Genomic DNA, 11,722 nt, shown 5'->3' with positions numbered 1-11,722 from the left:
AACATTAGGGTTAATCACTCTGTTAAGCCTTTTCATTTTCTAAATTCCTGACTGCTTAGCCCTGTGTTATCGTGGATGGGAGGAGTCCCTCCTCAGACGAGACTCTGGCTCATTTGTTCCTCCAGTGACACAATTTTAGGTCTTGTTACTGCGCCAGAATCTACTTCCCAACTGCTGCTGCCCTGTAGGCACACGTAGGATGTGGCTTCAGCCCTGCTCATCGCTTCCTGTCTTTTTACAGTTTTTGGTCCACTTGATGCTTGTCTTGTTTTTGAGTCTAGTTATTTCCTTTTGGTTTCTCTCTCTTTTTAAATGTATTGTTGCTATATGCCACGAGAAGAATTTTCTATGTCATCTGAGAGGAAGCCTGAGGGTCTGAAAGTGGGCTTCCTATACTGCTGTTTTAAAGCAGATGAATAAATGGTCAGGGTACTTAAAAATCAGCCCTGGGATTAAGAAAAGACTTGGGAGTGGCCTCCCTGACTGCTTTTACTGCCGTATGCCATCCACTTACATCGAATGCCAGAACAGGAAGCAACCTAGGGAAAAACCTCTGCTCTGCGTCAGAGCTGTTGAGGACCCTGTTCTTTACCTACTGCCTTTAAAAAAAAATGAGGTTCCGGGGAGAAACCTCTGTCAGCATGAGGAATCATGATGCCTCTCTCAGGGGACAAGAACATTGAATCCTGTATCACTTTCTCTACTGATCTTAGGATATCACAGTGAAACTGGTGACCCGCGTATTCAAGAGCACCAGGCCGCCTTTTCAGTGCTCCTCTGTCTTCAACTTGTTTCCTGTCCTTACTTTAAGAGTCCAGAAATACACTTATTATTGCACTGTATGAATTTATGTCATTTATCTTAAAGTCCTTTTTGCAGGAAGGCCTAGTATAACCTAATAAAAACAGCCTCACCTCATCTTCCCACTCGGACTGGGCAGCGGTTGTGTGTATCGGCACACTTTGGCTCCTGGTACGGTGCTGGCTGGTTAATGTCGGCTGCTGACGTTATAAACATATACACGACCCCTTCCTCATTCCGCCTCCCACCCCTCAAGCAAAGGAGGCCAGACTCTGGCTTAAGCGGGCTACCGGGCTTACCCCCCAGGTCCCCAACCTACCTCACCGCCCGCCTTCTCCCTCCATCACGTTACCTCCACCCTCCACCCTGAATGGCCTCCCCTGATCCCCTCCCACTCACCTCCCCGGGCACGGCCTCTCTTCTCCCTCCATCACCTCCCTTCCCCACACCCCTCCCTCCAGTCCAGGCCTCCCATCTCCCTCCATACAAACGTCCCCCTCCCCCGCCACCCCGCGGCCTTCTCCAGCCGGCGCGGCCTCTCCCCGGCGGCGCGGCCTCTTCCGGCCGGCGGGAGGGCGGGGCCGAGCGCTCTGGCGGGCCGGCCGGTGGTGCGAGCGTCCCGGGCTCGCGCTCCGCCGCCGGCCGGCCGGCCATGCTCATCACGCTGTGCTACCTGTACCTGTGGGCGCGCTGGGGGCGCGGGCCCGCCGCGCTAGTGCGCACCACGGTGCAGCAGCTGCGGGCCTCGCACTGCTCCTTCACCTTCTGCCGCGCGGCTGCGCAGCCCCGGGGCGCCCGCGTGTGCCTGAGCCGCGGCGGCCGCGTCTTCTGCGTCGGCGAGAGCCAGGTGGGCGGGCGAGCGCGGGCGCCGGGGGGCGCGGAAGGCGGGGCCGGACGGGGCGGGGGCGCGGCCTCGGGGTCTGCCCGGGGCCGGAAGCGCCCCCGGGACCCCGCGCTCCGCCCTGGGCTGTGCAGCCCGGGGGCACCCTCTGCACCGCCGCGAGGTCGCGAACGTGGGGTCTGGGGAGCGGCAGGCTCCGGGGCTCTACTGCACGCGATGCCCATGGAAGCCTGGTTGAGACCGAAACTGTGACAGGCGATCTGGTCTCCTCTCCACGGGGTGCCGGCGCGAGCGTATGGTCGCCTGGCTCTTGGCGGTGCAAAGTAGGCTTGTGCCTGTGCGGAGTCGATTAGCACCTGAGCAGTGCCCACCTAGAGCCTCTTTCCTGACATCCTCTCCCGCCTACCCTGTGGGCTGGAGTTTGGTTGAACCTGATTTCAGAGAAAGACAGCAAATCCTCAGCTTTCTGTCAGGTGTTCCCGAGGTGACAAAAACTGCCCTGTCCCCCGCTCCTGTCAGCTGCGTCATTTACCAGTCGGGCACCTACTGATTATCTCTGAATCTTTTTAGTTTCGGTTTGCACACAGTCTTGTCTTTTGGCCCAGTACTTAGCCTGGTGGCTATAAGGCTGTAAGTTCAACCGGCTCTGTCACCCCCAGTGTGACCTGGGACTGCCGTTTGATCTCTGCAAAACCTCAGCTCTCTTTCTGTGAATGGGAACAATAGTTCTTCCCACTCAGCTATCAGAAATGGGCTTCACAGTGCAGTTCTGTGCAAATTTCCATTGACTTCACCCACTTTGTCATTAACATTTAAAAGTGTTTTGCTTTTGATGGGTTTCTTGTCCTTTCCTCTTCCTTCTGGAAAGTTCGATCACTCATAGCATTAAAATGAGATTTTCTTTGTGTGTAAAACCATACACCATGTGGGAATTAAAATCTTATCTCAGGTTTGAATACTTTGTTGAGGTTATGCTTAGACATGGGATTATACTTTGATGCTACAAATCAAAAATACCCATCTGGGACTTCCCTGCTGACGCAGTGGTTAAGAATCTGCCTGACAATGCAGGGGACACAGGTTCGAGCCCCAGTCCGGGAGGACCCCGCATGCTGAGGAGCAACTAAGCCCGCGCGCCACAACTACTGAAGCCTGCGCGCCTAGAGCCCGTGCTCCGCAACAAGAGAAGCCACCGCAGTGAGAAGCCCGCGCACTGCGACGAAGTGTAGCCCCCGCTCGCCGCAACTAGAAAAAATCCGCAAAAGCCCGCGGGCAGCAACGGAGACCCAAAGCAACCAAAAATAAATAAATAAATAAATTTATTTATTTTTTAAAAATACCCATCCTTGTTGGTATACTGTATAACACAGAATATGATAAGTTCTAAGAGAGTGCATATGTAATATCGCCTAGGTGTTCACTCATTACATACAGTGGACTCCTGAGGGAAGGAGGGCTTAATTCTTGTAAGGAACCCTGACTGAGAAAGATAATAAAATGAGGAAAAATTGAGGGGTGGATTTTTTTATAGTAGTGGTTTCCAAACTGGATTCATTTACTTAAAAAATAACCTCTAGGGACTTTCCTGGTGGGGCAGTGGTTAAGAATCCACCTGCCAATGCAGGGGACACGGGTTCGATCCCTGATCGGGGAAGATCCCACATGCCGCGGAGCAACTAAGCTCATGCGCCACAACTACTGAGCCTGCGCTCTAGAGCCCGCGAGCCACAACTACCAAAGTCCCCACGCCTGGAGCTCGTGCTCCACAACAGGAGAGGCCACCCTGATGAGAAGCCCACACAGCTCAAGGAAGAGTAGCCCCCCTGCTGGCTGCAACCAAAGAAAGCCCGCGCGCAACGAGGACCCGCAGCCAATCAATCAATCAATTTATTAAAAAAAAAAACACCTCTAAGAGATTTAGATTAGAATAGAAATAATGAACATCCAAAAAATAATGAGATGCAAATGTCTTTAATTCTCTTGGGAGACAGTTTTACTTTTGCACATCTCCATGACTTTATTGGGCTTCTGTTAGCTTTGATAACTGTAACTAATGCTCTTCAGCCCTTGCTGACTGCTCCAGCAGGGTGTAGGGACACCTGGGCCAAACTGGCTTTGGGCTTTCGGGGTTTTTGTAACTTGCTGTCCTCCTTAGAGCTTTGCCCAGAAATCACTGTCTCACAGAGATGTCCCTGAGTTTCCAGACTAGATGTGACCAGCCAGCTCTGTATCCTCAAAGACTTTAAATTGCACTTTATATTTCCAGTTTTAATTTTTTTTATTGTGACATTATTTTTTAAATTGAAGTATAGTTGATTTACAATGTTGTGCTAATTTCTGCTGTACAGCAGAGTGGTTCAGTTATATATATATATATATATTCTTTTCCATTATGTCCGGTTTTTATCCTTTTCTCCCTAGGAACTGGGTCTGTTTAGCTAAGCAACTTGACCGGTAATAGTTACTCAGTATTTCAGCAAATGAAGTAGTGGTTGTGGAGTTTAAGCTCTGATGTTCGAGGCCTACAGTTGGAAAGTTTGACTATTTGTGATTAGCTACTGTTACTTAAGATTGCAGATATCGTGGGGCTGGTGATTTGGTTCAGTATATACCTATTGTCAGTCTACCTGGGCTGAAGTAACTTTACAGAACTGAATCTTATGCCTTTGCTGTCTCCATACCTTATATACTTAAAATCATATGCATAAGTACTGAAAGTGTATGTTTATATAATTGAAGGTCCCCCAAGAACTGGTAAGTATCACCAAGGAGAGTTTATACAAACCGGAAATTTTAAGCTTTTTGTTTAATATACACATTTTCTATGAGTAAAGTGGACAGTCTGTTTTTTGTTTTTAACTATTATATTGGTAATTATGTTTACCCATAGGAGGAGGTTTTTTCTCCCTCATTTTCATTCATTCATTGGTTCAGCAGATATTTATTAAGCTTCTGCTTTGTGCCAGGTTGCTAGGCCTGGTGAGAATACTTTCTGATCTTCCCATCAAGGGCAGATTTGAACTGATAAGCAACTATGGAGCTTGACCCAAATGCCTTTTTTTTTTTTGCGGGGGCAGGGTGATGATAAGCCCCTCCCCCACGGGCAGCCTTAGATTTCAGCTTTTTCTGCTAAGGATGTGCGTTGTTTTTAGTGTAGATTAAGGTACAGTCCTTTTAGAGAAATTTCAGGAGAAGAGCAGAGACTAATGGACACATCCAATCTGCTAAACAATCTTTTTTTTAAATTAAAGAAAAAATTAATTTATTTTTGGTTGTGTTGGGTCTTAGTTGCTACGCGAGGGCTTTCTCTAGTTGTGGTGAGCGGGAGCTACTCTCAGTTGCTATGCGCGGGCTTCTCATTGTGGTGGCTTCTCTTGTTGTGGAGCACGGGTTCTAGGTGCGCGGGCTTCAGTAGTTGTGGCACGTGGGCTCAGTAGTTGTGGCTCGTGGGATCTAGAGCGCAGGCTCAGTAGTTGTGGCGCACGGGCGTAGTTGCAGGCGGATTCTTAACCACTGCGCCACCAGGGAAGTCCCTGCTAACCAATCTTGATGCTGTAATGGCTGGAGGAAAAGGAGGAATAGCCCTTCGGGCATCTGTCAGTAACAGGCTTCTACTGACCATCATGCACTTCTGAGCCACCTCATCTTCTTCTTTCTTTTTGGCCATGCTGAGCAGCATGTGGGATCTTAGTTCCCCGACCAGGGATCAAACCCGTGCCCTCTGCAGTGGAAGCACGGAGTCTTAATCACTGGACCGCCAGGGAAGTCCCTGAGCTGCCTCATCTTTAAATGTGCTTCCAAGTTGTAATTTGGAAGGTTCCTACATGCTCTCAGCAGTAAGGAATGGTGGGAATAAGTTTCAGAATTAATTGCTTGATAAGAAATGTCTAGAGATTTTAAAACTGTCATGAGACATTGAGGGATGTTGCAGCTGTTTAAACAGTCACAGTTAAACAAAAAAATGCAGGGTTAATGTGGTCTATAGGAAAGCATCCAAAGACCTTATTTATTTAGATGCCACCTGGAATTGCAGAGGCGGGGTTGTCCTGGATGTTGATATAAATAGCAGTTGTGGTTTGAAGTCATATTGAATCCTTCCTTTTTGTGTTTCTTTCCCTCTATCCAGTCCATTGATGACTTGAACAAATGGGCCCTGTTTCTGGTTTCTCCTTTTATACTTGAAGCAGAACACATAGCATTTGTGACAGAGAGCATTTGGGTGCAAGGTGACACTTTACAGAGACCGTCGTCCTCTTCGGAAACTGTGAGTACCGTGTTTTTCATTTGTGTACCGTAATCAAAACTAATTTGGTATTTCTATGAGTGCTCTTTCCTGGCCTTTGTGATTGATTCCCTTTCTTTTCTGATATTTTGGGTTAAATAAAAATATATTGGTAGGGAATTCCCGGTGGTTAGGATTCGGCACTCTCACTCTCTCACTGCTGGGCCCAAGTTTACTCCCTGGTCAGGGAACTAAGATCCCGCAGGCTGTGTAGCACGGCCGGGGGAAAAAAAAATTATAATATGTATGTATGTAAAATTACTTTCACCTGTTTCTTTTTATCTTTTTTTTTTTTTTTTTCCGTACGCGGGCCTCTCACTGTTGTGGCCTCTCCCGTTGCGGAGCACAGGCCCCGGACGCACAGGCCCAGCGGCCATGGCTCACGGGCCCAGCTGCTCCGCGGCACGCGGGACCCTCCCGGACCAGGGCATGAACACGCGTCCCCTGAGTCGGCAGGCGGACTCTCAACCACCGCGCCATCAGGGAAGCCCTCTTTTTATCTTTTTAATGTGACTGCTAGATTTAAACCTACCTGTGTTTTGGGACTTCCCTGGTAGTCCAGTGGTTAAGACCCTGTGCTTCCACTCTACACTGCAGGGGGCGCGGGTTTGATCCCTGGTTGGTGAACTAAGATCCTGCATGCAATGCGGTGTAGCCAAAAAGGAAAAAGAAAAAAGCTGCCTGTGTTTTAAGTTGTTTTGAGGCTTGAGGTATGTTATTGTGCAGTGCTGCTCAAGTCTCTCCCCAGGTCATAGGCTCCCGCCCCACAACTTATTGCTTCCAAAATCAGATGATTTATATTGCCGCGTACTTCCTGGAGATTTCACCCCAAGTATTCTGAAAGCACTTCAAACTCAGTAATGTGTCCCACACTGGTTGTTTATATTCCTCTGCTGGAAAAAAAGAAAATCTCAGGTGAACACCCCAAACTGTGCTTCCTTTCACCCCCTCCTGCATCCTTCCTGCCATTCGGTTAGGAGTTCTACTAATTCCACTCCCCAGGTGTCTCCGCTTTACTCCTTCACTTCCCTCCCTCCTCACTCCATTCTCTTCTTCATTATCTTTTTGTTGAAACTGTGAAGATGTCATCCCATCTTGGGTGCCTTCAGTGCGGTTTCCTCTGGATGGCCAGTTATCTTTCTAGACACACATCCAGTGGGGTTGTACTCTGGCGTAAGCTCTCCATGGATGCCTTCTGACCAAAGCCAGTACCTCTCAGGTTCATGGAAATCCGACCCTAACCCCCCTTGTGTGCTGCTTCTGCTTGGGTGTCTGTGATGAGTCCTTTCTGCCTTCACTCACCCACCGAATGTTCCCCGCCTGCCGCGTTGATAGTCCAGGAGGGGTTTTGCTGATGACAGAAAGCCATAGTCACTGGACCTCCATCTCACAAACACTGTCTTTAAGACATTGTATTGGGGACTTCCCTGGTAGTCCATTGGTAAAGAATCCGCCTTACAGTGCAGGGGACGAGGGTTCGACCCCTGGTCAGGGAACTGAGATCCCACATGCCGCGGGGCAACTGAGCCCGCGCGCCACAACTACTGAGCTCGCGTGCCACAACTACGGAGCTCGCCTGCCTCAGCTGGAGCCCAGGCATCACAGCTACAGAGTCCCCGCGCCCTGGAGCCTGTGCGACACAACTAGAAATAGAAAAACCGCTCGCCACAACTAGAGAAGCCTGTGCGCCTCATCGAAGATCCTGAGTACCACAACTAAGACCCGACGCAGCCAAAAATAAATTAAATAAATATTAAAAAAAAAAAAGACATTGGATTTGGATGAACAAAAAGGAGGAGAGGAATAAGACTGGAAATAATTGACTACAACTCAAGATGGATAGAAATGAGAGTTAGGAGATAGATGAAGTAAAGGAGAGCAGGAAACTCTCCTTTGTTTGGGGCTCGGGAGGGGGCGTAGGATTTGGCAGGTAGCCTGAGAATAGCCTAGTATGCTATGACATTATGTTTTCTCCTGCAGGTTCCTGCTGTTTTATTAAGCCTTATATATACTTATGATAATAATGATAAAATTTATTGAGCCCCTGCTTGGCATGTATATGTATTACCTGTAATGCTTACAATTCTACAAGATATTATTGTAATTTGTTTCTTTTTTTTTTTTGGCTGTGGTGTGTGGCATGTGGGATCTTAGTTCCCCAGCCAGAGATCGAACCCGTGCCCCCTTCAGTGGAATCGTGGAGTCTTAACCACTGGACTGCCAGGAAAGTCCATTATTGTCATTTTTAAAGATAAGAAAACTGAAGTTATCAGATTAAAAGTTGAAGTTTTCTTTTTTTAAAAAAATTTATTTATTTATTTGTTTTTGGCTGCGTTGGGTCTTTGTTGCTGTGTGTGGGCTTTCTCTAGTTGTGGCGAGCGGGGGCTACTCTTCGTTGCCGTGCGCGGGTTTCTCATTGCAGTGGCTTCTCTTGCGGAGCACGGGCCCTAGGCGTACGGGCTTCAGTAGTTGTGGCACACGGGCTTAGTTGCTCCGCGGCATGTGGGATCTTCCCGGACCAGGGCACGAACCCGTGTCCCCTGCGTTGGCAGGCAGATTCTTAACCACTGCACCCCAGGGAAGTCCCTGGGCTTCAGATCTTAAAAAGGAGTTGATTTCACAGGTCTCTGTCTTCTCGGTCTGCTGTTACCATTCAGGTTGATTGTTTGATGGGATTTTGCAGCTTGGGGGCTCTTATGACTCTATGTATTTTTCACTTAACTCTAAAGTCATTTGAATTTGACAGGATCCTAAGATATTTAACAGCAAATACATTATGGAGGAAAGACTTTTGAACTTGTTGAGACCTTACATTCTTTCCCATTTTTAGGATTGGACAATACCATGCTTACAGATGCAATACCGTTCTTACAGATGTCAGAAAATGACATCTTTTGAAAACTTTGGATATCTCAGATGGCTTGCATCTGTGGTTTTTCTACACACCCCCGACAGCAAATGAACGAATCTCAGGAATTAAGTTTAAAAGATGTAGCATTCACATATGCCTATTTTCACTCAGTCATTCTTTCACTAACAGATATTTACTGCACAGTAGACTGTGTTCTAATTATTCTGTTAGGTGCCATAGTAGATACCAATGGGTTGTGGCAGATTCAGCTCAATTTTCAGTATCTTCTGTGCTTACATTAGCAGTCCTGTTCTGTAAGAATCTCTGACCCAAAGGACTTATACAGTTCTCTTATTGCAGAAAATTCACTCATGTTCCTATTGTTCTATCAAGGCCTTCATTCATTCCTCCATCCAAGGTTTACTGAGTGCCTATTATGTGCCAGATTGTGTACTAGGGCTGGAGGTATGTCGTATGGAGATGAAAGATGCATTTAGAGACGACAGTCACGGTCATCTTAAGGAGCTCACAGTGTCAGGGAGAAGACAGCTAAGGAAAGGAACAATTAAAGTTCGTTGTGGGGCTTCCCTGGTGGCGCAGTGGTTGAGAGTCCGCCTGCCGATGCAGGGGACACGGGTTCGTGCCCCGGTCGCGGAAGATCCCACATGCCGCGGAGTGGCTGGGCCCGTGAGCCATGGCCACTGAGCCTGCGCTTCCGGAGCCTGTGCTCTGCAACGGGAGAGGCCACAACAGTGAGAGGCCCGCGTGCCGGAAAACAAAAAAAACATGTTCATTGTGAAGAGTGCTCTGGGAAAGCAAGTATGGGGGTGATGGTGAATCTATCCAGATGTGGTGGCGTCAGGAAGGATGTTCCAGGGGCGGGAAGTAATATCTGAGTTAAAAAAAATTTTTTTTTTTGCGGTACGCACGGGCCTCTCACTGTTGTGGCCTCTCCTGTTGCGGAGCACAGGCTCCGGACGCGCAGGCTCAGCGGCCATGGCTCACGGGCCCAGCCACTCCGCGGCATGTGGGATCCTCCCGGACCGGGGCACGAACCCACGTCCCCGGCATCGGCAGGCGGACTCTCAATCACTGCGCCACCAGGGAAGCCCGATACCTGAGTCTTTAAGGAAAAGACAGGAATTACGTGAAGAAGGAGGCCAAGGCTTCAGTCAGAACAGCAGATGCAGAAGCACACAGCATTTGCACCTGGAGAATTGCACACAGTTCAGTACAGTTGGAGTCTAATTAGCATGAGTTGGGGGACTGGCTCGGAAGAAGGCCAGAGGGGAAAGATGGGGCTGGAGTGTTACGTGGGAAGTTACGCTGATGCAGCGATAGCTTTCCAGAACATTACCACGCAGGTTATCCGGCGGTCACAGAATAGAGAGGCTCACAGAAGAAGTTAAGATGCTCAAACTGCACAGTTTATTAAATCGATTCCAAATGTACAGCAAGAAACAGACAGTTCTGGGGTCCGTTAACACTTAGATGGGTGGCCGAGGGATGGAAGGACCGCACCCCTGAATCCTGAGCTAGGCAGTGTTCACACATCCTGTCTCTCTCTGCTGCATCTGCCTTCCACGCCGAGGGTGTGGTTACAAGGACCAGAGTTGAGGTTAAACAGGCGACTTGGCAGATGGAGGATGCCTGTGGCGGGCACACACTTGCTCTGTTGGAGAGATTTGGGACATGTACGCCTGGAAGAGCTGTGGCTTACTAGTGACCTGCCGAGAAGCTGTGCATTTTACCTGTATTTCTAGGCAGAATATACATGGGACCCTAATGGGTGGCTGATTTAGGGATGACATAACTGTCAATCTGGAGGTGGCATGATTTGTGTCTTACTAATATTTAAGATTTACTTGGTCCATCCATGACTTTCTGCTTAGGAGGAATACTGTCTTTTGTTCTGTCCCTTTTATCTATGTTCAACACACATACGTTCCTTTTGTCTCCCCTATCTTTAGCACGTCTTAAAAGTTACTGACGTAATATATCTATGATCTTCATGCTGTTTGTTGTTCTTGTTTTTGTGTAGCAAAACTGAATGTTCTTTAATAGTATGGCAAATACACAGGATACACAGATTGTAAAAGTTTTCTTTGCACTAATTAGGAATTTGGACTTTATCCTATGGACAGTAGGCTAAAACATTTTTCTTTTCTTTTTTAAAAAAATTATCCTTTTTTGGTTTTCTTTTCCCTTTAAAAAATTTTTTTTAGCAGAATTAGCAGATTTGTACGTTAGAAAGATCACAATTCAGGCAGATTGGAGACTGGATTGGAGGGAGGCAGACCTGGAACAGATTGTACTCCATGTGGGAACGGAGACGAGCCTCACAGAGTATTGGTAATAGGAAGGGGAGACGGAGACAGATGTAGGAACTTTTTATGAGATGATGAGGGATTTGGGGGTGGATGGTGGGTCATTCTTGGAGACAGGGAATGTGGCAGGAGGGGCTGGTGGAGGGACCCCTGTAAAGAATGCAGTTTTGCACATTGTTTTAGTCAGCTTTGCTGAAATAACAGGTGACCTCAGAATTTCAGTGGCTTCTAACAGCAAATCTTTGTTTTTGCTCATGTCACACGTAGGCTTAGCAGGTTTGCTACTGCTGTTTCAAGCTGCGACTTCTCTAGGCTCTGCTCCACACATCTTTCCCTTGCAGGGACCAGACCAGAAGAGCATGTCCGTCTCACACAGAGTGGAGGAGTGAGAGAGCTGGCTGAAACTCAGTGTAGTAGATTTAAGATGGCTGCAAGTACCTTTCTCTTATTGAGAGGTGGAGTCTTATACCCCTCTCTTGAATCTAGGCTGACCTTGGTGATTTGTTTATCTAATAGGATGTGGTAGAAGAGACATTATGGGGCCTCCAAGGCTAGATCATAAGAAACCTTGCAGCTTCCACCTGGGTTCTTGGAACCCAGCTCCCATGCTGTGAGGAAGC

At 48.0% G+C, this 11,722-nt stretch overlaps 1 protein-coding gene across 1 annotated transcript in view; it reads left to right on the top strand.

The window, feature by feature from the left end:
• Window positions 1-1,453: 1,453 nt before the first annotated feature.
• The window catches only part of HLCS (holocarboxylase synthetase), a 191,832-nt gene continuing 181,563 nt past the window's right edge, over window positions 1,454-11,722 (top strand). The window contains exons 1-2 of the mRNA XM_065875914.1: window positions 1,454-1,648; window positions 5,769-5,906. Of these exons, the coding sequence (XP_065731986.1) occupies window positions 1,454-1,648; window positions 5,769-5,906 (333 nt within the window). The remainder of the gene's footprint in view (window positions 1,649-5,768; window positions 5,907-11,722) is intronic.

Source organism: Phocoena phocoena, chromosome 4 (assembly GCF_963924675.1).
Source record: "Phocoena phocoena chromosome 4, mPhoPho1.1, whole genome shotgun sequence".
Classification (NCBI taxonomy): domain Eukaryota; kingdom Metazoa; phylum Chordata; class Mammalia; order Artiodactyla; family Phocoenidae; genus Phocoena; species Phocoena phocoena.
The sequence above is the reverse complement of the archived record's forward strand: the minus strand, read 5'-3'. Positions and strand labels throughout refer to the sequence as shown.